The sequence below is a fragment of the Pungitius pungitius genome, chromosome 6, assembly GCF_949316345.1.
Source record: "Pungitius pungitius chromosome 6, fPunPun2.1, whole genome shotgun sequence".
NCBI lineage: Eukaryota > Metazoa > Chordata > Actinopteri > Perciformes > Gasterosteidae > Pungitius > Pungitius pungitius.
The window spans coordinates 16,702,664-16,730,363 of record NC_084905.1 but is presented as its reverse complement, the minus strand read 5'-3'; the positions used below and the strand labels follow the sequence as shown (position 1 = coordinate 16,730,363).

The window sequence follows — 27,700 nt, the reverse complement described above, 5'->3', positions numbered from 1 at the left end:
TGTGAATCTGATGGCAGAGAGTATGATAGTAGCTGACTATGTCACGGTGAAAGGTCTCACCTGTAAGAACGTCTGGCTGGCCATGATGAGGGCGAGCTGGGCCCCGAGCTCCTCGGGCTGAGCCTGGCTGCTCCTCATCCCCTGCACCAACTGGGGAATGCTATCTGCTACTGCCTGCATTGAAAATACCAACAGTAAATTCTTGATCATCATGATTAAAAGAGTTGCACATAATAAATATTACCCCCATCTTCTATAAAAGGATTTCATAAGTATAGTGGTCATACCTTGCAGCTGTGTACTAGCTGTTGGTGTGAGATGGTGTTTTTATTGGAAGCAGCAGCGTTTTGGGCAGCTGCAATGGTTTGAGTAGCTGCAGCCGCTGCTTGCTTAGCGGCTATCTGTTGAGATGATACAAATGGACATAATTTCAGCTAAAGCTAGAGATTGGTGCCTGGCCGAGAGTAACATTTCCTTTTGCTCTGTGCACTGTTACCCTGAGAAGAGGGAAATGGGTGGGTGGGCGGTGCTAAATATTTATCTCATGGGACTCTTTTCCCGGTGTAATGCTTCCACAACTGAAGCACTAAAAGCCCATTGCTGAGCTCACTTTAATTCATAGACAGGACACTAGCCTTGAAGTGATGAGAAGATTGAAAACAGGGGGAGAAGACATTCCTTGCTGAGGCGATGAGGAGGCAAGGATGAAAAAAGACAGCAAGACTGAACTGCATATAGAAGAGACATGCTACGTATGAGAAGCAATTTCTATCCAAAGCATGTGCACATCTGCGCAGCAGCTGGATGAAAGTCTGTCAAGAGACAACAGGTAAGTTGAAAGGGGTCACGCCCCTAGGGGTCCTAAGGGGTGACTGGGACTGTTGTTACGTGCACGCTTGCAGATTACAGTAACCACAGTCTTCGATAACTCACACATCTGCTTGATGGAGGCGACCATTAGAAACATTACTATCTGACGCAAGTTATATGTCTGATAGCAGGCTGATCCCAGTTCTGTATAATGTGTTTATTCAAAATGATTCCATATAAAAAGCATCAAAAGACAAACAGAACAAACCTAAATATAGTTTGTGTGCGTAGGAAATTGAACCCTGGGTGCCAGGTACTACAGCACTAATAGGATTCATAGCTCTTTGCGAAGGAAAAAGGAGAAATAACGCAGACAAATTGGCCATAATTTTATTGGGATTTCATTATTGGTAGTGCGATTTCGTTCCTTTTTCCTCTATTATCTTTATAATAAAGACATAAACAATGTGTGTGGGAAAGATAGACGTGAAGTCTTTGTTGATATTGACAAACATGGAATGGTGTTGTGTTTGAATCATGGTCAAACATCACACTGTAGACAAGAACACATTGACTCACCTCCAGCCTGTTGACTAGTTTTTTCTTAATTGCGTTCTGAGCTGCAGCATTGGTGGCTACACGAAGCCCTTCTGCTGCCTCTCGAAGCCTCTGCTGCTGGTCCTCATTCTCTGGGTAAGCAGCCGCCCCCTGAGAGCACATAAACACATGACAATGACACATATAATACAGGATATAACAATAGCTATTCAGACCCATCAGCAGTTAATCATTGTGCAATAGATGCAGATGGGCATTTGGATCTGTGTGTTTCTGGCAGTTACCAAGGAAACCGTCAGCGCAAGATTCCCACTTCCTCTGTGATAATGGTGATATAATTATTAATGCGCCACAGATCCAAAACATCTATTGTGCCATTGGCAGCATTTTTATTGTCGGCATTGATGGCAAAAAAGTATTGCATACGGCATCAAATGAAGGCAGGTCAGTTGAGTTCATCTTTGCATGCATTCAGGATATGACATTAAAGATAGATGAACACCATGGCAGTGCTGCTACAAAGAGAGAAAAACAGAATAAAATGGACAGTTATATAGCTATAAATCTATATTATAGGGTTAACTTAACTATCAATTATTCTGAATTAGGTATAAATCACTAATCAAACTAGAGAAAAGGCAAAGTTTTAGTGAAAGAAAGCAAATAGACACAGTAATAAGAAGAATTTACATTACAATACTAGTTGAACACTGATACCTTAGCTGCCTCCACCATCCGGGCGGTGGCGTCAGCCAAAAGTTTGGCTGCAGCCAGCAGTTTCTTGGAGTTGTCAACATCAACCTCTGCCTCTGCATCAGATCTCATGGCATTGACCAAGTCGGAGGTTGCTTGGGCTAACACCCTAGCCTGACGCACCATCTCACCTGTTACACATACAGTGAGTAAATTAGGGAGGATGCACCGTATGTGGAATTTATGCCAACATCCTGTACACTGAGCTTAATACAACCAGAGCTATTAAAAGCACAATCATTTTACAAGAAACGGTATGATTGATTGTTTGACAGTTGACAATCTTTGCTTATTCGCTATCACAATTTATTTAACTTTCACATAAGTGACTGAAGGTGATTTGTACTCTCTCATACAGTAAGTAAGTAAGTCTTTGTAATATTTGTAACATCTCCCCACACATCCGCTTTAAAAATAGCTCATCTAGAAAAGTCTGCGAAAGACAAGACATTTAGGTGTCCTGCTTTTAATGGCATTGGAAATGTTGATTTATAGAAAGTTAAGTTTGTCCCTCCAAAAATGCCCCTCCTCGTGTGTTTCTTTTTACGTTTCAAAGCCTCCCTGTTGCTGATTAAGACCAGATTGAGAGCTCTGTAGCGGTTTTGGTCGACATGTTTCTCACAACCCCTTGAGAGTTGGCTGGGTTTGGACATTCTTCAGCCTTGTGCCTCACACCATAACAAATAGCCTGAGCTTTGTCGACATTTCACATGTCTAACGGCGCTGTCCAAAACACATTACAACAGGTCGAGTGAAAGCACCTGAATTTTGTTAAAGGTAAACTAAAGAGACAACCAACTTTACTAAAAAGCATCTTTAGCTGGACGTTACCCACCCCATTCATTTTTGTACTCACCAGCGTCCCCCATGGAGGTGAAAATATTTTCCGTCACATTCATGATCGTGTCTGTGGCCTGGTCGTAGCGCCCGATGGGCTCTCCGCAGCTGGCATAGTGGCGGACGTGCTGCAGCAGGTCGCTGAGGGCCTGGCTCACCACGCCGGCAGCCGCCCCGACTTGCTTCAGCAGCTCGCCGTCGCCGCTGGCCGAGCGGCAGGCCTGGACGCAGGTTTCCACGGAGCGGTCGACCAGCTTTCCCGCCTCGACAAGCTGCTCTTGACACACCGGGGAGCTGATGGTTGGGCTCACCACCTGCACCACACGCATTATTCAGTCATTAGCAGGAACTGAGGATGATTTCAAGAGTGTTATGATATCAGACGGGCCGAGTCACCGTAAACTACAATAAATCAGCCCTTAAGAAAAATGAAAAGGTAAATTGATATTTATATAATGAATATTTCAGTTATTTTGTTCAAGACACAGGCACAAAGACCAATGGTGCACATCTGTAACAGGACATCAGTGGCCAGTGTCACACACCCTAATTTCATGATTTCCTGCATTTCGGCGTGTCCTTTACCTACTTGGCTAGAGAGATGAACAAGATTTAGACCAGTACCTTGGTGCAAGCAACCAGCTGTGAGGTGGACAAGGCACACTGAGTGGCAGCTGCGATCACCCGGTTCTGCAATATGGTGTCCTCGGCCACCTGGGCCACGTTCTTGGCCTTCAGGACTAACATAGCAGCTGCATTGGCCACTGCTTTGGCCAGGTTCATCAGAGTGTCCTGCAAAATATTAATCATTGTCCTTCATGGAAATATGCTACAGCTGCCATGTATGTTAGTGGAGGGACTAGGAGAGAGCAAATGCTTTTAACTCGTTTGTTGAAACATTGATCATTTAATGCAAAAATAATTACAGTAGTGCAGCAGTAAAAATCTTAAACAATAGGTAATAATGGGTAGGGTGAATAATACATATAATCAGTTTTTTAGGGTAATTGTGTTACTGGAGATGCTGTACTGTTGTTTTACTTCTATAAACTCTCTCTGTGAACGTTTGTTGTAAAATTCACATGAAGTAACAGTCTAATAATAAAGGCTGAGGTGATTACTTGAATGTGTATTATTGTTACTAATGGGGGTCTGAGGTTATGTGTGTATCTTCCGGTTTGGCCGGCCGTGTCATAGGAACAGTGAGTGGGCGGCGTCCAACCTGGAACTTCTCGTCGGTCTCGCCCTCCCCCATGTGACGGAGCAAGTCCCCGGTGGCCTGTCCGATACTTCCTGCTGCAGTCAGCACCGTCTGTCTGGGCTGTGAGAGAATGACATCAGCACATCCATTACTCTGGCTTGGCCGGTTTCTCAAACAAGGCCTCGATGAATAATGTAAAACAGAATTCTGGATCAAAAACAATCCCAGATTACTTTCAATCTTCATTGGGACACTGATACAAAACAGAACTTCATGTTCACCGCTGTTTTGTGGTTTGTGGCCACCAGGATTACAGCGAAGCCCAGGTCAGCAGTCATCAGCGTCTCACCTCAGCTGCCGCAGGCTCAACAGAGCTGAGCAGATCCGACACGGCTCCGGCCAGCATCCTGGCGGCGCCCATGAGCTTGTGTCCACTGCCCACCTCGTTGCCCATTAATGCCGCGAGCAGCTTGACCCCCTTGGACATTTCCGTGAGGTTGGAGGAGATTGTGGTGATGGCGCATCCCACCGCCGTGTAGTCGGTTTCCGTGGGCTCACCTGGGAATCATTACAAAAAAGGACACTTTGGCTTTGCATCTCAATTTGTTGAGCTGCCGCCATGCTAATACATGGGGCGGCGTGCGTGTCATATACAATAACGCACACATTAGTGTCAGTGTCTTAATTAGTGCCTATTTGAGGTGGTTCCACGGCGATGAGCACTTGATGAAGCAAGTGGCCGTGAAGAGGAGAAAAATCTGTATTAGAAAGTGGAGGGTGTTTAAGTGCAAGCAAACAGATGGCGAGGTGAGATTAAAACCCTACAATAGATTGGCAGGAACTCCACCGGCATTGTATCCAGCGACAAAGGGAGCAGAAAGAGACACTGCCAGGAAAGTTGAGCTTCAGTTAAAAAATTCAGATGTAGATTCATCATTCAAAATATCTATCAAAGGAAATGCACTTTTAATCAAAAGGCCGCCATCAAACTCATTGGTAATAATTCAGAGATCATCTTTATTTTTACAATATTATCCAGTGCAGACATCCTAAAACATAATTCAGCAGCTGATGATGAGTACTAATGCTGTTCACTATTCTCCTGGGCACTCACCTGCAGTGAGATTGACCACAGATGCTGTTCCAGCAGTGATGGCATCCACCTGAGAGTGGATTTCATGTTTGGATTCATCCACTTTGTTCTGAACCCAAACCCTGGATGCCTTTGGGAGGAGAAGGAGGAGGAAAAGAAGAGCTATTGGCTTTCATCACAGTGGGTGATTTTCTGCTCAAATAAACTTTCTCATGCAGGATTAAAGGACCAGGGTTGTTCAACACCTACGGCTTTGGAAACACTCAAGTATTAAATACAGCCTCTATATTTACAGTCAGTGTGGTATCCTAATTATATCGGACAAATATGACGGACTTTGATGTGATGCAAATGCTTAATTCTTTCTAATCTTGTGTACCTCAGGGGGTTTCTGTAATTGATGATGTAACTCAGGGGGATAGTACGGTATATCTATCCATGCTGCACCTACTCGTGAGTATTTCTCTAAACGTTGTAGTAAGTGGGTGGGAGACTCACCAAATCACGGCCCAGTGGAGGCAGATTATCTACATATCCCAGGTCCGCCTGAGCCTGCTGCACAGCATGCATACTGCTGTTTATGGTGCCCATTAAGGCCTGCTGGGCCAGACTCTGGCAACATGAAGGAACAGAGACACACAAAGAGTAAATGACATAAGCAATGTAAGTACACAATGGGTGATGTACTTTGTTTTGGGAAATCTGTGAAACTCCCGTTCTTGCAATATATTGTTTATTGACACGGATGTGCTATTAGTGTATATATATTCATTCCATGTCTCGCTCAATGCCCTCGTTCTATTGTTGAGAGCAGGGACCACAAGTATTTAAAAAACTGCAAATCACATTTACATGATTTTACATGACGTACCTTGACACTGTGTTATCATAAGATCAAATAAATGGGAACAGCTGCGGTGCTACATTATTTTCTCATTCCTTTGGCTTAGTCTTTGGTAGTTAACGCAGTTTTTTTAATTTGGGAGACTGGCCCAAAGCTGGATGGTTCTATTTAATTTCCAAATATGGGGAAAACAGAGGAAGAAGACATTTTTGTTGTGGAAGTGGAAATGCTCTTCCTCACCAGGGGGGGCATGTGTCCTCTGTGCATCTGCCCTGAGGTAATCTGCTGCTGGGCAGAGGGCATTGTGCCCATATTGAAGGTGTCAGGACCGCCAATAGAGCCGGACCGGATTATTCCTGGAAGTGCAACTGAGCCATGCTCCACACGGCCCACTCGATTGAACTGCTGCTGCAAAATGGTGGACCTTGAACAGAAAGAAAAGAAGTTAGACGTGCATGTTGATAAATTTCAACAATTTCAATTATGACATAATTTCAGAGTGCATGGGCAAGATGCTGTCCAAGATAAGGACCCAAGGGTCCAAAAGCATGTGCGTAGTGGAAGGATAAGTAATAAAGAGGTGAAACTCTGCATTTAAACATAATGTAGTAGATATAGATGTATTAGATGGGAGTTAAACATTATTCTTTGTGTTACTTGTGAGCGTATCTTTAAACGTAGATTATTGCCCCAGAGGACATGGCAACTGTTTCTAATTTAAATGACAACATTTTAATTGAAACAATTATTACCCTAAAAACTGTTAACACGGTAAGTAAGCATTGTAAAAAATTAATCTCTTTCCTTTCCCAGTTCAACAGATGCTCGTGACTCCATTGGTAAATTATGGCTTGTTTTGAGAGAGCAATTATGTTTTTGTGCTGAGAACCACAACACGAGTCAATTGGCACATAAGCAGCAGAAATATGATGCCCCATTCTGCCAGAAAGTGGCTTCCCTAAGAGCCCATGTGGATTTCCAGTGACAACTAATTTCCAAGCTCTGTGTGATAGAGCTCCGGTCCGTCCGCATTACATTAATTTCCATCATTTAAAAAGCTACACAAGAAATAAGGCGGCTTCCAATTGGGAGATATAAATGGATAAAAACAATTGCTTTGAATGAGGTGATTTCTTCACCAGTGCAATATTTTTAAGTTCTCAATGGTGAAGGGTGAATGATCATTTTATGCCTTGAGTCTGAGATTTTTAGGTAGGTTTTTTGATGGATCTGCATGAACACAAATCCGAGCAATTTAGCAAATTGTATTCTTGAGTTTTGAGAACAGTGTAAAGTATATATATTTTTTAATTTCTATTCAAAGGGCATTTGTTATGTTTAACAAATACAAATACCTAAAATACTAACATTACCTCCTTTGGAGTTATTGCTGGCAGAGATGTAAACAGATGCAGATGAAAAACAGAGATGGTTAACTAGAAGAGAAGAATAACTAGACTGCGTTTGCTAAATCAGAATGGTCAATAATGTCCTTGATAATACTTGAGCACCACTCACTTTTTAGGGGACACCGATTCCTCCAGCATGGTGGATTCCTCATCCCCCTCAAGGCCAAAACGATCCTTACTCTGCTTCTATAAAAAGAAGGGAAACATTACAGTTAACCATATGGGCTGAACATGTGTAACGAAAAGACACAAATGAAATGTTGTATTACTTGCCTTCTTAAGAATGATGTCAATGTATCCAGCAATAAGTTGGGATATCTGTTCTCCCTCTGTAGTCTGGACCGAGTAATAACTTTCCTGGTACTCTCCAAAATCCTGTGTAATGTGTTGAACAAAGCAGAGATTCAGGGGAATATTTGAACACGATCTGGCATTTCTAAAATACTCTGAACCTAATAATAACAATTTCTCCACAGACCTGATTCAGAATGGCATGTGGTTGGCAATACTGGCGAAGGAAACTTTTAACCTCAAAGCATTCTTCAAAAATATGTGAAAGTTTTCCCTTCAAATCAATGTTGATGTTTTTTTCTTTAATTTGCATAATTAACTAATCTTTAAATGGAGTGTTCCTTTCCAGTAGCTGGAAATAAAAACATCCAAATAAATAATCCATCCATATTTGGCACATTCTTCCCCCCGGCTTCTATTGTTACCTCAGATGAAATTAATCGCTAGGGTTCTGAAAACATTCAATATTGGAGTCTAAGGTCTCAACAATTTTTAGGACGCTGTTTGTATTTTGTAAAAGAAAGAGAAAAGATAAAAACGGGATGCAGAGCCTTGTAAATCACGCTGCTCACAGAATGAGTGAGTACTGTATGTGTGTAGGCTGTATAACATATGACATCAGTGAGTAATGCTGAGATCTTCATGTAAAGAGTCACACAGTACCAGGGTGAAGCTCTTGGGGGAGGCAGCCCATCTCTTGACTGTTGTCAGAGGCCAATCCTGCACCACATCCTTCGTCTTCTCATCCACTCGCATCACTGACTCTTTGGTTATCCCCAGCAGCCGCGGGACTAGCTTATTTTTACCCTTCATCTTTTCCTGTCAGATAGGGAAAACATGAGACCACATTTACGTCGGTGCCTCCTACACCTACGCAGATGATTCATTCAAGGCGCTGATGCAAAAAACCTTGCGCCATTGTGCGTATGTGCTGTTGTAATACAGGCTGTGTCTGTGGCTCACAGCCCCGATTGGAGGAGGAGAAGGGCAGCTGGGAACTGACCCAGCAGAGATCAGCCTTGTTTAACTGCTGCTTTATTGAGCAGAGTCTCCACAGGGTTTAGTCACCGTCAGCACAACAGCGTGGTGCTTCCACAAGCTCGCTGCCTCAGAAGCTGCGATGTCCTCCACTCTCTGCCCACTGAAAATCTATTACAGCTCACTTCAGAGCCGGAGCCTACACTTGGCTCTCCTCCAGAGGGGCAGAGGACGGTACAAAAATTATCGGTTTGTAGAAACGGGGGTTTTCAAAATACTTTTCATCACCCTGAGAACCTTGCAAAAGGCCAATAATAGAGCGGCTTCTGGTTTCGGGGCTCTTGAACACAAGGACAGATAACACTATTCATGATATCTTTGAACAAAGGTTTATTTAAAACGTCCATTGTTTTAGGACATGATACTTGAACGTCATAATTATCAAGGCTGATTTCAAACAGGAAGTTACATTTTCTAATCTGAAGTGGGTATAAGGTATGATATTACTTTAAATAAATTGACCTTGTTTATTGTTGGTGGAAATATGCAAGAAATCACAAGACAAGTGGGAGGCTGTGTCACGGTTTGGTCTCTCTTCCTGTTTTATTTGGTAGTTTTCATGTCTCTTGTGTTCCTGGGTAACTTCACTTCCTGCCTTGTCCTGTGATTGCCTGATTGATTCCACCTGTGTCCAATCACCTGCACCTCCCTTGTGTATTTAAGCCCTGTGTGCCTGTTGTCCGTTGTCGTGTCATTGTCTATATGTCCCTCGCTGTGGGAGCACGTTTGGGTTTTGTATAGAATAAAGATCACTTTTTTTGGAAACCTGGAGAAGTCTGCGCCTGAGTCCTGCTTCCGCCTGCTCCTCCACGCGATCCTGACAGAATGACACGACCAAGGAAGGACTCAGCAGACTCCTGGTACGACTTGGGCCCGGAATACCTGGATGTGAGGAGCCCGTTTTTCCAGCGCAAGACGAACTTCATTTTTGGTCCCAGGGGCTATCAGAAGGCGTGCCTGGAAATAAGGGACCTCCTCAACCCGAGGAAGAGCCCGAGGAGGAGGAGGATACGAACCCCTCCAGCCCCGGCTCCTGACCCGGCCCAAAGACGCTCGCCCCAGCCCGTTCCTGCGCCGAGACGCCCGTCGGCGCCCGTTCCGGCCCCCAGAGTCCAGTCTCCGCCCGTTCCGGCCCCCAGAGTCCAGTCTCCGCCCGTTCCGGCCCCCAGAGTCCAGTCTCCGCCCGTTCCGGCCCCCAGAGTCCAGTCTCCGCCCGTTCCGGCCCCCAGAGTCCAGTCTCCGCCCGTTCCGGCCCCCAGAGTCCAGTCTCCGCCCGTTCCGGCCCCCAGAGTCCAGTCTCCGCCCGTTCCGGCCCCCAGAGTCCAGTCTCCGCCCGTTCCGGCCCCCAGAGTCCAGTCTCCTCCCCCGCCCCCACGGCCCCCGACGATGGCCCCTCCCTCCCACCCTCTTGTGACCGCCTGGAAGTCGGTCCTTGAAGGGGGGGTGGGGTCAGGGGTTGGGCCGGAGCCCCCCGCCACGACGACGCCGGAGCCGCACAGCTCGGCGCCCCCCGCCACGACGACGACGACGGAGCCGCACAGCTCGGCGCCCCTCGCCACGACGACGCCAGAGCCGCACTGCTCGGCGCCCCCCGCCACGACGACGCCGGAGCCGCACTGCTCGGCGCCCCCCGCCACGACGACGCCGGAGCCGCACTGCTCGGCGCCCCCCGCCACGACGACGCCGGAGCCGCACTGCTCGGCGCCCCCCGCCACGACGACGCCGGAGCCGCAGAGCTCGGCGCCCCCCGCCACGACGACGCCGGAGCCGCAGAGCTCGGCGCCCCCCGCCACGACGACGCCGGAGCCGCAGAGCTCGGCGCCCCCCGCCACGACGACGCCGGAGCCGCAGAGCTCGGCGCCCCCGCCACGACGACGCCGGAGCCGCAGAGCTCGGCGCCCCCCGCCGCGACGACGCCGGAGCCGCAGAGCTCGGCGCCCCCCGCCGCGACGACGCCGGAGCCGCAGAGCTCGGCGCCCCCCGCCGCGACGACGCCGGAGCCGCAGAGCTCGGCGCCCCCCGCCGCGACGACGCCGGAGCCGCAGAGCTCGGCGCCCCCCGCCGCGACGACGCCGCAGCCGCACAGCTCGGCGCTCACCGCCACTCCGAGGCCCGGTCGCCGACCCGGCAGGGCCCCCGAGACCCTGAGGCCCGGCCGCCGACCCGGCAGACCCCCCGAGATCCTGAGGCCCGGCCGCCGTAGCGGTCGGCCCCCCGAGACCCGGAAGCCCGGCCGCCGTAGCGGTCGGCCCCCCGAGACCCTGAAGCCCGGCCGCCGTAGCGGTAGACCCCCCGAAGGACCCGACGAGTGGCCGCCATCACCCTGAGTTCCTTGCGCGGCCCAAGATCGTTGGGTTCCCACCCTCCCTCCCCTTGTCTGTGTTTCTCTGGTTCTGTTCCCCTTGAGGACCGTCTGGAATTCGGTCCTTGAGGGGGGGGTTCTGTCACGGTTTGGTCTCTCTTCCTGTTTTATTTGGTAGTTTTCATGTCTCTTGTGTTCCTGGGTAACTTCACTTCCTGCCTTGTCCTGTGATTGCCTGATTGATTCCACCTGTGTCCAATCACCTGCACCTCCCTTGTGTATTTAAGCCCTGTGTGCCTGTTGTCCGTTGTCGTGTCATTGTCTATATGTCCCTCGCTGTGGGAGCACGTTTGGGTTTTGTATAGAATAAAGATCACTTTTTTTTGGAAACCTGGAGAAGTCTGCGCCTGAGTCCTGCTTCCGCCTGCTCCTCCACGCGATCCTGACAGGCTGTATATTGCACAAATGTACAGGCTAATTTACTGCGATCTACAGCATTTCCCCATATGGTAAGATTACAAGAGGGAATGCCTGCCTAAAACCTGCAGTGATTAAATACTGACACATGAGAAATGGAAGGTTACAATAAACTCTCAGATGTGCCTCAACAAAGCCAGGTCTGTGCTTTTGCCTCTGCTGACATCAAAAGCTGAGTGCAGCTGGGGTGAATTATTTAACAGTCTTGAAATCTCCATCACTGCATCGCCTCATCGAGTGTAGACGCCGCTCGTACGCGTTGACGCACACGCACTCCTGCACTCGCACACCCTCGCGTAAAGATAATGTGAACCCGGCAGTCTGCTTCCACGTCAGGGTCAAACGATTCATTTGTCGTCCATTAGGATCCCAGCACACAACTGCACGCTTCATCTTCGCTCTCCTTCCCTGGTTCATAATCAAATCGGCTGCTGTCAGAAAGCGTTTAATAATAGCTGCCGGTGTGACTTCATACCGTTCGCATGCTGCACTTCCATTCCACTTTCGTGCCCACCAAACCAGAACGGAACAGAATTGCCTTTGTCACAAGTGTTCGAAGGCACAGAGTGTGCTGCTGAACGGAAAAACGCACGAGCTTCCCACACTGAGGCTCGTGATTGGTGGCGATAATGGGGTTTTGTGTTGTTCAATAAGCTTTCGCACCTGTTTGACAGCACTGTGCATATCAGAGCAGCTTTCTAGTCACAGCTGCCTCTTATTAGTACAGCAGGACTATGCACCTGTTTTCTATAAACAGGTGCATCATTCAATTGGTAATGCTCATTAATTACTAAAAGAAAACCCCGGTTTTATTTTTCAATCTTTAGCCCTTAATATCAGTTATAATTTCATTGTACTTCATGTACTGAGGGAAAGACAAGTGGCCGGACTTACACTCACTGCCATCACCACTTTTTTTTATGGCGGTAAAACAAGCATGGTAAGTCAAAGTTGAACTAGGTCAAAGCTAAAACACCTTATGGATCGTGTTACTATTCCCCTTTGTTTTCATTTTCTCAGATGTTCTGCCTGTGCATTCCTTGACTAACTTCTTTCTACCATTGTGGTTGTACTTCTGTATAATGATAGGAAAGCAAAATGTAAGATGTAATTAGTTTCTAATGGGATTTTTTTTGTGTTAATGTAAGCAAGTAGCATGGTTTTAGCTCTCACCTTTACAAGGAAGAAGGACACTCCATATGTCAGCAGGGACCTGGCGAGCTTCACATACTTTACTTTTGCCTCAATCTCCGTCATCTCTCCACAGTTTTTATGGTCCTGGAAAAACAATTCAAGTCACCGCTCCACCTGCTTGATTGACTGAGCATTTCTAGTGTATTACATATAAATGTTACGTTAAGTAATCTACATTTTTTGTATTTTTGTCAATTTATGTCTAATCATAGAACAAATAGTATAATTTCCAAGGGCCTCAAAACAACATTCCTGTAGTGTACATACCTGGAATATTTTTTTCTCTGACCCTCTGTGCTTGGTGTACTCTTTGGGTAGGAACTCCTTCAGGCTACAGAGATAAATGACATGACACTGTTTTCAGTTACGGACATTTACTTTTCTTTTAACATGCCTTCACATATGAGGTCATTCTTGCCTTACAGCCTACATATCAAAACAGTTGACATCATCCCTAAGCTTTCCACTGGAGGAAATCCCTGAAGCAAAGGCCTGTACTGAAGCAGGATATAATTGCTGTGTATGCACAGCTGTGAATAGAAAAGTAGGACAACATGCTGAACATTAGTTATGAATGTAGGTGGTAGCGTATCTTTTTGATAAGAAAAGCTTACTCAAGGAATCCGGGCTTGTGTTTGAGCTCCACATGGGGTCCAAACTGGATCTGAGCCTGGATGCCTGCAAACTCACAGGCTTTGTCAAAGGAGACAGGGTGGGATCCATTCAATATATCATCCCTAGCCTGAAGGAGACATGATGAGAGAGGGAGAGGGCTAGTGAGTGAGAGGCAAAAAAACACACATCCAGGAAAGGATAGTACTACAAACGCCTGGGACTTATCCAAAATGCACAGAGCTCCATAATGAGCACATTATTGAGTGCTTTGAATGTGCTGCTGCTTCAGCGAGGATGTCTTCGGAGTGAATGACGAAGTGTATTTCTAGAGCAGGGACATCATCACTGAGATTCAACCACACAGTTAAGCCAAATAAGATTTGTTCACGACAATAAATGCTATTCTGTTGGCTTTCAAATGTGACAATTTGTCATCACAGCCCATTGAGTGTAAAAAACACATATAGAATTATATCAGTCTTCCATAATATTCCATCTGCATTACAGAATGTAAAAAATGACTAGATCCATTTTCTAGCAAGCAAAAGAGAAGAAAAAGAAGGCTTGTGCTTTTCTTTGGTGCTGTTAGGACATCACTTATATTTCAATGCTTTTTCAACAATGCTGTCAACATTATCGTCCCCATTTAGGTGAATGGAAAGGAAGAAACCTTTCAAGGCATCTTTCAAATGGTTGCCAGTGTGTTCTCCAGGGGGCCGTCTGCTCGTCTCTCACTCACTCTTTCTAGTACTCTGCTGCAAAATTAATGGCCCCAAAAGCCGAAAGACACCAGCAGTGATTTTTAGCATTAGCATATCACTGCGCAGCGTGGACTTGGCTCATTGTTGCGTCCTATTACATCAACAAAAAAATAAGCGGGAAGCTTAGTGCAGTAATGAGGACAACAATCACCTCCACTCACAATCAAGTACTTTTCCCCAGTGCATTTCACAGTGGAGTACATACAGTAAGCTCTTACTGAACACAAGACGACATACATGCCATTCACGCTGCTACACACAGGTCACTGCTGGAGATACTAAAGTGCATAGTAATCATGATGTTTTTGGAGTTTTGGAGTTATGCATTTGCATAATAAATATGGTTTCAGAAACCAGGTCCGGGTTTCCTGGTTTTAAGAAACTCAGACGTGCTGAAATCTGATTTAAATTACTGTTCTGTTGGATGCAAACAGATGCGTCCTCGACTTCAGTTTCCATATGTAAATAAAACGTATAATATTTGATGACCTATGACGTAAATGCAAATGCTCTTATTTTCCGTGACTGGCAAAAGCATCAGGCTTTATGGAGTGGTAAATGCGACAGTGACCAGGCAGCGAGGAACCAAATGGGCTCATCATAAAAACTGTGTCAGTCGGTCGGTAAATGACGGTATGACACACAGAAGATCATCAGCATGGATTCTAGCCTGTTTAGAAGTATGTACAGGGAGGTAAAAAAATCTATGTGAATGACACCTACTGAATATGATTGGACGTTGCCAGTCAGGTGATCATCACAGAGATAGGAATGAGCAAGTTACAGTGCAACATGAATGAAACAGTTGATGTCAATAAGCTAAAGAAAAAAATAACACATACAGAGCAAAGCATTGTCCATATACTCAGAACCTGGAAAAGATACAAAATGCTGATGGCTATTCAACATACTTTCTTCCAATACAAAATATATTCTATTATCCAATTTGGCTCCATCCATAAAGTTTCAGCATTGAATTAACTATTTGATGGATTATTTCCAAATCATGATTATTAACTAACAAGAAAACAAGGATAGACCTTGATTTTTTTCTCAAAGCGGATATGGCAAGCAATAAAGGGTTTTTAGTATATTTCAGGGTTTGCATGCAAGTGATGCACAAGATATCGGAGGCCGTGACACGGCCTGAGGCTCTAACACTGACCTCAGCTAGTCCACCATGGGCAGGCACGCATAATGCAGCCTTCACAGTGAATGCTGACTTAGAAGACCAAATGCACACAGTGTTTTTTCTGGATGGAACGCATCATTGATTAAATGACTTAACCAATTGATGAGCTAGACAACACAGTTGTTGTCTGGAGACAAATCCAAAATAAAAGATTATTCGGGAGCATCCTGGGGACTCATTAAGCTCCAGCTCTGTAACTGAACTTGTTTGATGTTTCAATTCTAATCCTTGGTTCCTTTATTTTCACAATGTTTCACAAGATCTTACAGAACTATTGACGGAAGTCAACACAATGAAATGTCAGGAGGCAATGTGTAAATGTGCTCTATGTGTGTATTTGTGTGTGCAGTCTGTGTTGCTGTTGGTTTTATATCATAAAAATCCACAAATCACTAATAAACATATGACATCATGGCTGATTCGCAGGGAAGTTCCGTCAAAGGGTGAGCCAGCAGTAATGTCATCATACACACAATCTGAATCATATTACTCAATCCAGTTTAGTTTCTGAGAAATACAGGAATTGTGAATGAAGAAGGAAAAGAGAAAAAAAAGAACAGTGTAAAAAAAGAAGACACAAAGCGGGAGACAATCCTGAGTATGTTCCACTCTGCTGAAGATCCCTCCTCTGGCTCTGTTTGCCCTTTTTAAAACAGTGACAAATTAGAGCTTCTGCCATGTGAACAGTCTCTGATGTGCCCGTGTAACGATCCCAGTGTGTTTCGGAGAGCGGTTGTGAGGGAAAGATAGATGGGGAAGGCTAACAGAGAGGCAAAGGGGAGGCGGGGGCGAGGGGCGGGGTTGTTAATGTGAAAGGAAATATGAGTCTGTGCTGAGCAGAGAGCATGATATGTACCGCGCTGTTATGTTTGCCAGGGTAACAGGGTGGAGACATGTGCGATTATGTCAAAATGTGTGGGAGATGAAGAGTGAGCACAGGGGAAGGAAACGCTGGGTATGAAAAGTAAAGTCAAAAACGGGAACAGAGAGACAGATCGAAGGTACGACAGCAGCAGGAGTCAGCGGGAAGGGGGGGTGGGGTTGCTGGATCCTTTTTATGAACATATTCAGGAAGGCAGCAGGGATAGAAAGGATGAAAAGAGCCACATTCATACGACTACACAGACCTGATGTATATGAATAAGGGCAGAGATTTTGTGTGGGAGAGCTGGTGCCAGCAGGGTGCCTTCGGTTTAAAAACATGGTGACAGATAGAGAGCGAGAGAGAAAGAGCCTTATTGAATTAACTCACATCTCCTTAACCACGCCTAACTCCAAATGTAGAATGCATCTCCCTCCAACCAACCAACCAAGTCTATGCTGCATGCTGGAGAAATCGGCCAACGCTAGGATGTTTGGATACTGACATGACTCACTGCCTCTGAAAACCCCCTGGACCTTATGAGCAACAATAATTCTATGAAACATATTCAATTCTTAAGCCCAGAGTCTGGAAAGTAGCCATGTGGTTTGTTTTTAAGTCTCTAAAGCCACCAAATGAGTCAGAGTGGCATTTTGAGAGATTTTAAGAATCTGGACAGTAGATACGGTCGAAGTTGAGCTGTTTTGCTACAGCAGCATGAACGTGTTCATAATTGTTTTACCTGAACATAGAGGAGGTTCAGCTGGACTGGATCCCTCGAGTCCACATTCTGGTCCGAGTAGAAGAACTTGCGCCTGAGCAGCAGAGTCTCACTTTCCTCCAGTCCCTGCTCTCTGAACGTCCTGCTGTGGTCCAGCCAGTTCACTGGCAAGTCAATACACACACTCCGTTACACGGGCTGAAATGAATCAACATCTGCTTCATAAAGATTTCACAGCAGGAGAATACTAACTAGGCAGTGAGACTATGAGCAGACAATCAACCAGTCAATCACAGGGAGGTGAAAATCTTTTTCTGCTGAGACGTAAGTTAAGTTCTCAGCTGAAGTTCAAATGCGAATCATATAGTTCAATGCGTCCTCTGGGCTAACGATAACAGTCGTAATTCCATTCAACTTTGATATGTCCATGCATTAAATTAAACGAGAGAGATAAAGCAGATGTCCAGATCATGGTGTTAAGTCAGATACTCGAATGCAAAAAGATATGAAGAATAAGAATACGAATAAGCTTTGAATTTCTCAGTTCTGGAGGCTTCAGCGAGCTCACACTCATCGTCCGTGTGGAGTTTGGCTTTGAGCTTTTCCATCTTCCTCTCGTCACGGAGCAGCAGCGTCCTGTCTTTCCTCAGCGTCCCCATTCCATCCTCCTTCTTCTCCTCCTCCGTCACCTCTTGAATGAGGGAGTACTCCTCGTAGTTGGTGATTCCTGAAAAGGGGGCAAATGAGCCAGGGAAATTCTCAGAGGAGGAGATGCTTCAAAACTGGCACGATAACAAGTGGCGTGATGGAGGAAGCGCCCCTGCAATTCTTTTTGCACTCTCTATTTTGTATCTCTTTCTGTCTGCTTTGAAACAGAAGTGAAGGGATGCTGGCACAGAGCCAACAAACTAAAATGGGAGCCGAGGAGGAGGAGGAGAAGCCAAGCAGAAAAGACCCACTCCAAGCAAACATTTTCCAATAAAGCTATCTTCCAGGCACACATCCCTCTCCTCTTCACACAATTGAGCTTGATGGCAGGCCCGTTGTGATTGAAATAAACAGCTTAGGGAACACCTCTGTGACAGGAAAGGATGGCACGTTCTGGGCCTTAGGAAGAACACTCGAGCATTTATTAGAAACAAGATTGTTTTATAGCTTGGTAAATCATGCCCATCGTGCGCTAAGTAAAATAGTAATTAGGACTTTATCAAGCGCGTATGACTGCTCCAAAGTACTGCTTGAATTTGAATTCAATAACATGCAATAACACATCAACATAATGCTGCTTAGTATGCAGTCGAGTTGTGTGAAGTAAAAACAAAATGAAATGAATAATTCAAGCTTGGCTTGACAGGATTCATATTGAAGCATAACTGACCTATTCTACTGCATATGGTGACAAGCAGCTCCCCGACAGTTTTTGAGTCGTCCACCATGATGGTTTTAACTGCACCGTCCAGCATTTTGATCTTTTGCGGCCTTTGTTTCTTCTTGTACTCCAAAACGTCCTGAGGATACAGGAGAGGAAGCACGATGACATCCAAAACCCCTTCGCAGTGGGGCATAAATATATCAGTTCCCTATAAAACATGTGCATTACTTTAAGAGATGATAAGTGACAACGACAGTTCTCCCCCCCAAACTATATGACTAATCTTACTCCATTTCGCAGCATGTAGTAATCCAGGGTTCTACCAGACTCGAGCCAGATTCCTTTCCTCGGGTCGTCGTCTGACAGGAACAGGCCGTAATCTGACGCTGAAACACAAAGGTTCGGCGTCAACCACAGCGTGCGGACTACGTTAGGTAGGCATTAGGTTCGGATTACGTCATCCACCAACCTTGTCCTGTCTGTGCTTCCGGGACTCTCTCTCTGATGATCCTGCAGGCGTCGTACACGGGCGTGGACGGTTCAAACTGCATCGTCTTCACCACGTTGCACTGACGTACGCAGATCTTCAGCGACAGGGCCACCATCTTGGTAGGTAGTACAATGGCCTCACCGACCAACACACCTGGGAAATATATAATATAAGTGTGTGTTGAGTCATACTTCTGGCTGAAACACCAAATACACCGCCTGTGTTACGCTTGTACTCATTCGTCCCTGTTTACGTGCCCATATTAAAGGGTTAAGTGCAGCCTCTGCCTGGTTGCGGTGTGTGTGTGTGTGTGTGTGTGTGTGTATGTGTGTGTTGAGGGATTTCTGAACTAAAGCAAGCAACCTAACCTTCCAGCAGGGGAAAGGACATTAGTGCAAATCTCTCTAATCGTCAGCAGGAGCCAAGTGAAAACAAAGAAAATTACATCCCGCCGCCGCCGCATCATTATTTTCTCTTCTCCTGGATCGCACTCTCCCCCAGAAGCTGACTTCACTGTGAGAAAATCAGTGGGTGTTTTGTCACATACCGCAATTAGGGTGAATCTATTCAGATACCCTGAGACTGGAACGCACGAAAAGGGAAAGCGACTTGATACTGTGGAGCTTTTTTTTTTTACATTGACTCCAACAGGAGGAGGGATGATCCTGATAAATAGGGCCATCAATACTCAAAGGGCTCTCTGCCTCATTCTTAACCAAATTATAGACCAAAAATCTACTTATTACATTTTCTTTACGAGCAGAAATGAGACAGATTCAAAGCTAACCAAGGTATATTGGAGAAGATGGGTATATCAGTATGGATTCGACCTCTCAATTACTATACTGTATTGTAGTTCTATATTATAGCAGTGTGACTAATGATTATTCTCATTTAATCTGTATCGACTAATTGAAAAATTGCCCATATATAGGATATGGTCAAAGAAATGCCCTCCACAATTTTTCAACACCCAAATTGGTGTATTGAAATTTCCTATGTTTTATAATATATTAATTTATGTGTCATAGAAAACCATCAGCATATATTAACATTTGAGAAACTGGCAGAAATAGATTTTGGTGTGTTTCTTTTACATTTAACTTCAACCCTAAAAATAAAATGGTATTCCTCTCCATGGTTCAAGTTCAGGTATTCACACCGACCCGATTTCAAAACCTCAGCCAAACTTGTAAACAAAAGAGTTTTTTTGTTCTCTGGATTCACGGCTCATCCACAGGCCCCTGTTCAAATTGAGGAGAGACAATCTGAAAGGTTAGGTTTCTATAATGAATGAGTGAATGAGCCAGCCAATGACTGTGGCTCCGTCACAGCCATGTGTTCCTGTCCAACAGCCTGGAGGATTTTCCTCATACAGAGTGGGGAGGACAAACTGCGCTGCATGAGCTCTCTCCCCCTCGGAGTTTTTGTCATCCAGCGCTTATGCAGATATTTTCTTCTTTTCGAGCAGTTTTAGAAACACAGACTGACTACAACAAGATAGCACCCAAAAAGGTATGCCTAAAATATAAAATGTGCAAATAATGTGTTTTTCATCAGGGCACCAAAGGCCAATATTACCTCAGACAACTGCTATCTGCTACATATGACTGTGCGTGTACTCAGCTAAAGCAACAGTCACTTTAATATCTGTTGTGAGTAACATCAGTCACTTCAGAGCGTAAGCACTGCAAAAACCACATGATGAAACCCAAGAGGATAAGGATAATCCCCCAGCTTACGCTAGTGTGAGAGCACATTTTTCACTACGATCCTCGTGCAAACACTCCAGTGCAGCCAGCTCCTCATTAGCTCTGCTCTTTACAGCATGGATCCATGTGTTCAGTCTTATCTATTTTATTACATTTTCTACATCACCAGGTAGACATGGAAATATAATTTGAAAACACAATCTCCCCTGATAATCCAAAGTCCATCATGAAAGAGTCCTGCATTGAATCAGTCTCCAAAACTCTAAATATTAAGACTTGAAAATGGCCAAAGAGCAGCCAAATGTGGACAATTCAATTCGAGACCGGGAAAGGCAGGAGCCATCTGGAGAGGATCCAGCTCTAATGATTTGACTGTAATATCAACAGCGCCGAAGAGCCGAAGAGCCGGAGAGAGCGACGCGTCGCTGCAACCGCTGAACGAGTCTGTCACACAACAACCAACGAGGCTCCACAGTGTTGACCCCGGTCATCAGAGACTCTGAATACACCCAACGGTGTCCAAATGAGGATGTATGCAAACAATGCTGCGCATGGTGCTTCAATTATGCGTTTTTTTTTAAATTTCCTGTAAAACCAGAGTAAATAATTGTGTGTTTCGCATGCAGTGTGGATGACGAGACAAAGACATGCAGAGTACAACAAAAGCCGAGATCAATTGTTCTTCTGAAGTAGACACGCCTTTGCTGCTTGGATCCACGGACATGATTTCAAACGGTTGAAACACGCACGCTCTTCAAATCTGCTTAGAATATGTTCAAAGAAAAATACGCTATTTATGGAACAAATCGTCATCCGTTCTATGCGAGACTGTCGGCAGCATATCAGATGTAACGGCACTATTGTTTCTTTCATCAATTAATAATTCCTTAAAATGCCAAATCTAAACAATCCCCTTACATTGTGACAGGATTTTCACGGTCAGCCCATTAAAATGAAAACAGGAGAAACAGTAATGACGCCCTGGTAAACTGCTGCGTCTGGCAGCAGACACAAGCAGACACTCAGGGGTGAAAAGTAGATCGGTGTGGCAACTCCACAGCAGAGACAATAATGGATTTTAACAAGCTGTGATGAAATCGAAACCAACCCCAAAGCTCACAGTGGCGGCTGCCTTCACTGGATCGCCGTGTACTACGCCCAGTGTCCCCACAACGGTGGACTATTACTATTATTTAAATTGAGCATGTAGTATGTCGGTGGCATCGGATGGAGGGCTGAGAGTAATTCAAACCTCAGCAGTTTCTCAGGACTGTTGAGAACATCGGGATTACGTCATGTGAGCGTAGAGAAAAGGCCACTTGGCCGAACTGCTCCACAACGCACCTCTTTTTTCCTCCTCTTTACATCCTGCTCTGACGCTCAGCCATTTCTATTATCCCTGTCCGACTGAAAGCAAGGTCGGCGATGTGGGATCGTGGCACGTCTCTGGAGACCATTACGTTTTCCTGGAACACAGACGAGGGAGGGTCCCATCACAGCAAACAAGACTTGTGGTTGTGATCGTCGGCGTATTTAAAATCCAATATTGCTGCAGCCCAGGAACCGTATTTCCGTAAATCTCCACAACAGAGAGATGTGTCAAGGTCATTTCCACCGGATGTGAAAGCCGTTTCTAAATCGAAAAATCTAATTATAATGTTGACGGTGTCTCTTCTAAATTGGAATTGGGTGAACCAGAGCACTATCAATGCGCACAAGAGGTGGGCATTAATCAATCATAAATCAGCATAAATACATCTTTATTACAATCGTGAGGCATACATGATTTACAACCACCATATAGCAAATTATTATACATATATTTATAGCCAGGGGCTGTAATATAAGGAGCGACATGGGGCCACGGAGACATTATTCTGTATGATCCTGCCTTCACCACATTAATAACAGGAGGATGATATGATTAAGGGTCAACGATGCGAAAAGTCAACTATTCGTAAGCCGCCAAAAGAATGATTGATTTTATTTTACGAGGAGCGGGAGGTATAAAAAAATTTATTAAAGCACTGCTTTCTTTTAACATTTTATTTAAAACAACAAAACTAAGCATTTCCAGGAGAACATTTCTAAATGTCAATTTCTTATGCCTTGCAGGGACTTTATTATTCTCTTTATCAAATGTCCTTGAGCTCATTTACTTACAAAGAGCACCCACAGAATCTGGAGTCAACCTGAATTCATCTCAAATAATTCATAAGTCAAAGGTTTTTGCATTCACCCTCATCACTTCCTCCATACGTTTCATCGATTCACGGATCCTCGTTCAAGCTCAACACAACTATTACAGGAGCGGCCCTTTTTATAGTTCACTAGGATTACAATGAACAAGCTGTCACAAGTGGCTTGCGTGGTATTATTTCACTTAATATGGTGTTAGTCAAGCAGTGGTTATTAATCCAGATAAAAAAAAGTCATCAAACCCATGCTCACTAATTGTGGAGCCACTCGTTTTCAGCCCCATTTAAAAATGAAACGTTCCGCGATGTACCGGTCTTTGGATCTTTTGGCGACACACCCTGCTGCTGTAATGCAATTTTAAGGGTATGGATGCTGACAGAATCTATGAATCTCGCCCTCCGCGGGGAGGGGAGAGAGCCGCTCCTCTAACGCTAAAAATATCCGGGGAAGTAAAGCGTCCTCCAGCAGCAATCTTTCAAACGGATGCAGAGCAGAAGCAGTGCAATGAATGAAACTGTTTCTTCCCCCTCGATAAAGAAAATGGTCCTCACTAAACCTACAACAGCAGAAGATTAAAGAAATTATAACAATTCTTAAATTGTAACTCTTGCAGATTAGATGGCAAATCCTTGATTAATTTAGAAGAATGTAAGAGTGGGCATTACATGAAGTAGGCTCAGTGATGTCAGAGCTATTAATGGTTTAGATTTTCAAACAGTCTGACAGCTCGTGTAGATTTTTAATACGTACCTTCTTCATCCCTCATTTAGAGATGGGGAGAAACAAGCTTCATAACAGATGGAGACAGAAATCGCTTCTAGGAGGAGAGCTCCACCCAGCAGCTGCAGTCACTCCACCAATAAACTAGTCTCTCAGTCAGTCCGTGCATGTGGGTGGGCGGGGTGGGGGGGGGGTACTCATTGGGAATGATGGTTACTGTTGGCTTGGACAGATGCCGCCCAAACATTCTCTTTCATCACATGCATCGGTGAATGCAGATTTGCTTTAAACAACAAGGGACTTAATCATTGAATTATTATTAACCGTTTGTTTAACCATGAATCCCTGAAAGAGTATTAAATGACTTCTGCTGGGATCTGATGCTATAGAGAAAATAAAATTAAACAAAATGAACATGACCTTCAAGTAACTGTAACTGTGATTTCTAATCCAGAATCACTGTATTCATCTTCAAATGTCTATTTCTGAACAGTGATACTACCCCCCCCCCCCCCCCCCCCTCCCCCAAATCAAAAAGCGTGTCCTATAGATTTCCTTCAGTCGTGTCGCTTAAACCTACAGGGAGAATATACAGTAGGTAATAATGCTGCCGTTTCTCCTCTCTACTACACAACCTGGAAGTATGACGTCATCTAAATGCGGTGGCGGACAAATTCAGACAGAGAGATAAAAAAGGATCAAAGGCGTAGTAGATTTGACACTCATTACAGCATATACGTATATGTAAAAGGCAGACGAAGAGACAGGCTCATGAAATCCTTGCATCACAGTTGCAAAAGGTCTCAGGTCACAGACCAAACCTGCACACAGCATTGATCTGGCTGACTACGCTGATCTTGCCTTTCCTCATGAAAAGTAGCAATACACTAAATACTTTCTTATTTAGCGGAGTCCCAAAAAAAACATATTGAATGAATTGTATATCAAATCATGGGCGAGTTAATGACTGAAATCTTTGCAAATCATAAAAAACTCAAACCAAACTGGTTTTATTTCCTTTCATATTCAAATCGCACGAGTATTATAGAACACACGTCTGGTTTCCACAATCAGTTCATCTCCCCGATGTGTCATGTCCTGTCAAATCAGGCGACAGCCCATTCTACGCCCGGCGCTGCCTCCCAATCACTGAGCCTCTCGCCATCCGCTTACTACCACTTGCATGCTGATTACAGTATCAAGAGCAGTGGGACGGAGCGTACGCTGGCTTCTCTCCAAAGAGTGTTGCAAGCGTTTCATATCCTCTGGCATGCTGTACAGACGGAAACCTTAAACAGAAAGCTAAGCAGACCGTTCGATTTACCGCTTACCAAAACCACACCAATCACCTGTCCACGCTGAAGGAAACCATGTTGTTGCATTAGAGGAGGTTGAGGGAGAGGCCGTGTTATTGGCCCGTTGTTTCCAGATCAGCAGCTCTCGCCCACAGTTGCCATGGCTGCTGCTGTGCCCACCTTTTCCTGGACATATAAGGCTTGACAGCAGCAGCCATGTCTGCTCTGCCCTTAGGGCTGCAACTGCTTCCAGGGTCATCTGGATGTAGGGGGGCACTCGTTAGTGATTTCAGCATCTCAACGAAAGCCGGCTTTTTAAATGTCGAGGGAGCTTCGCCAATGTTGGAGGCTGCCTTATCTATATACAGGACATTGCTATATTGGAAAAATCCCCGGGTTTCACACGGAAAGCCTCTGGGCTATCCCGTCACAATTACATGGAACTGTTGTGCAGAAATGAGATTAAGGGTGTTGACTTTGAGTCACAATAGATAGTGTGTGTGTCACTTCAGTTGAACTGCTTTGAAGGTTCTGCAGAGAAACATATTGTAACATACTGTGCTGTGAGAATGAGAAGCTGTCTGTGATGCCGTCTCCCGCAGTGATCCCCACTGAGTAGTGAGGAACAGTTGTATGTACAAGGAAAGGCAGAGAGAATGTGCAGAGAACCACACAGCTTTCGTCAACTTTTAGTCAACATCTAGAACAGACAATAAAAGTGGAGAGGCAAAAGCAAACAACCACCCCCAAAATGATTTAGTTAACTAGGGAGTCAGTACATTCCAAGCTCAGTGTCATCTTGCAGCTCTTTGCAGCTTTGTTTTTCTATCAGCAAGGACTAAAAGCAGTGCGGAGTCAAATGTTTGAATTGGCTGGAGAAGGGATGTGCAACAGCTTTCTGTCAAAAGTGGGATGCGCACAGGAGGCCTCCCAATGAATTAGAAGACTTTTCTGAAGAATGTTTCAAAGACATACATGTTTTTAACAAATAGTTTTTTCTGGTAAATTATGCTGCAACAAAGTGTGATTTATAAGATAAATGCATTTTACTTACTGGATATTGGTAGTTATCCATTTGAGAAAATTAACATTAAAAGCACTGGTTGATTTTCTGAGATTTGTATGTTTAGTATGATAGATGATCGATGTATGAAGATGTCCATCGCGATATCCGAAGACTTTATAATATGATTCCATTCAAACCTGATAAAAGATCATTTTGATGTATCAGAAAAAACAGCAGCAGTTTATTTTGAAGCCCTTGGATCTGCTTAGGAAATGTAAAATATGTAATAAAGGACCAAGTAAAAGACATAAAGTAAAGCCAGGCAAAAAAAACAGCATCCAAGTGTTTCTGATTGATAGGAAATAACATCTCCGGCCTAAATCCGCAACACAAACATCTGGTCAACCACAGTCAACATGGGCCTACTTAGCATATTGTGAAACAGGGTCAAGGGATGAGAAACATCCCGCTGACAGCTTGAAATTCTTTTGGTGAATGTTTCCTGCTCGGCGTTGAGGCGACAGATGGGGAACACAGTGCTGGACCTCTGGACCTTTCTTACAGCTGGAGCCACACTGAGGAAGAGGAGCCTCACGATGCAGAGTGGAGCATGTAGAGGCTGCTGCCGGGCCCGGTTAAGGACTCAGTCTCACTATTTCCTGCCCCACATCTGCTGGTTACCATAGTAACCCGGGTTTTGGGCAAATCCCGGAGTCAGGTGACTTCTGTCAGCACCAGAGAAAAGTAAGCGGTGCAGTTTCCCAGCAAACAACTGAATGATAAGAGGCCATGGCCTCCTTCCATTAGTGGTTTCTTAAATGTCTTTAATGGTTACACACACTCAGTGATTAAAGAGACAAACTGTCTCTACTGAAGATCAAATGAAGGAGAGTAATAGATTCTCATTTCAGAAGATGGTCCACAACGGAAAGTACTAAATAAAACAAGGCCACAAGCAGAAGTGGCAAAATGCAAAATAGACGCAATTGTTAATGCGTTTGTGACAAAATAAAAGCAAAAGCAAACAAAGACCCCTCTTGTACACACTCTTGCAACATTTGTAAATGCCTGCACTAATTAGTGGTTTCACTCAGCTGTCTATGCAGTTTTCTGAAGATAACTGTAGAAATGCATAATGTGTCTTTATCTGTGCTCCGTCACTTGTGCTTCATCCATGAAGAAAGAAGAGTCAATTGCTTAGAGCCGGATTTGCTAGTTACTAAATGAGCGTGAACCCCAACAAATGGATCAGAAGTCATGACTGTAGTACAGAAGGGCCTTACAGTTACAAGCCGGTCATTATGACATCAAGGGTCCGGCTGAATAGCCCAGTGTGGGTTTCACACAAACAGAGGCAGCAGCAGCCGATCATTAGGAGCAGGCGTGCGCAGGGCCGGCTCCCGGCAGCTCAGCCCGAGCCTCTTGCGAGAGGTTCTCCGTCTCGCTGGGGAGGTCCAGAGCAAACATGCTGCTGGTCAAGCGTTCCCCAGTTCTCCTCTCTTTAACATGATTACTGTAATGAGCTTAGAGGCCGTTGGATGCGCAACATCTTCTGTGGATGCAGACAAACACACACTGCACTCACTCACTACGTGCACTTTGCCTGGCGGCTGAATGCGAGGCCCATCGTCAGGCTCATACGCAGCAGAGCTAATGACCGGGAACAGGATATTGCAGTTTGATCAAAGGTTAAGTAGGTTTGAAGGGCGGTTCAGACAGAAGTGGTCCAAATGCCAAGGACAAATGCCAAAAAGGGGAAATAATAGGTAAAATGTGTTCTTAAAGAAGCCCATAGCCACATGTGACTTTGAAGTAAATACTTTTGACATTAAAAACTTGATTTAAGGACTATACCGGGATGTACCCAATGTTTTAAGGCATAAGTGAACATCTGTAGTGAACATGGCTTAAAAGCAGAGTTTAAGAACATGTCCTGCATCCAACTAGT

General features: G+C 44.9%; 1 protein-coding gene across 3 annotated transcripts in view; it reads right to left on the bottom strand.

Annotated features, from left to right (window-relative positions):
• tln2b (talin 2b) overlaps window positions 1-27,700 on the bottom strand; it is a 66,184-nt gene that overhangs the window by 23,392 nt on the left and 15,092 nt on the right. For all 3 annotated transcript variants that reach the window (XM_062562860.1, XM_062562859.1, XM_037451253.2), the window contains 22 exons: window positions 18,800-18,973; window positions 18,619-18,716; window positions 18,337-18,466; window positions 17,527-17,685; window positions 16,980-17,122; window positions 13,422-13,549; window positions 13,075-13,138; window positions 12,787-12,891; window positions 8,460-8,615; window positions 7,779-7,880; window positions 7,615-7,691; window positions 6,337-6,520; window positions 5,751-5,864; window positions 5,274-5,382; window positions 4,509-4,717; window positions 4,181-4,279; window positions 3,583-3,750; window positions 2,978-3,272; window positions 2,086-2,252; window positions 1,390-1,518; window positions 288-401; window positions 61-174 (listed from right to left, as the gene is read on the bottom strand). In XM_062562860.1, the coding sequence (XP_062418844.1) occupies window positions 61-174; window positions 288-401; window positions 1,390-1,518; window positions 2,086-2,252; window positions 2,978-3,272; window positions 3,583-3,750; window positions 4,181-4,279; window positions 4,509-4,717; window positions 5,274-5,382; window positions 5,751-5,864; window positions 6,337-6,520; window positions 7,615-7,691; window positions 7,779-7,880; window positions 8,460-8,615; window positions 12,787-12,891; window positions 13,075-13,138; window positions 13,422-13,549; window positions 16,980-17,122; window positions 17,527-17,685; window positions 18,337-18,466; window positions 18,619-18,716; window positions 18,800-18,935 (3,000 nt within the window). In that variant the 5' untranslated portion in view covers window positions 18,936-18,973. The remainder of the gene's footprint in view (window positions 1-60; window positions 175-287; window positions 402-1,389; window positions 1,519-2,085; window positions 2,253-2,977; window positions 3,273-3,582; window positions 3,751-4,180; window positions 4,280-4,508; window positions 4,718-5,273; window positions 5,383-5,750; window positions 5,865-6,336; window positions 6,521-7,614; window positions 7,692-7,778; window positions 7,881-8,459; window positions 8,616-12,786; window positions 12,892-13,074; window positions 13,139-13,421; window positions 13,550-16,979; window positions 17,123-17,526; window positions 17,686-18,336; window positions 18,467-18,618; window positions 18,717-18,799; window positions 18,974-27,700) is intronic.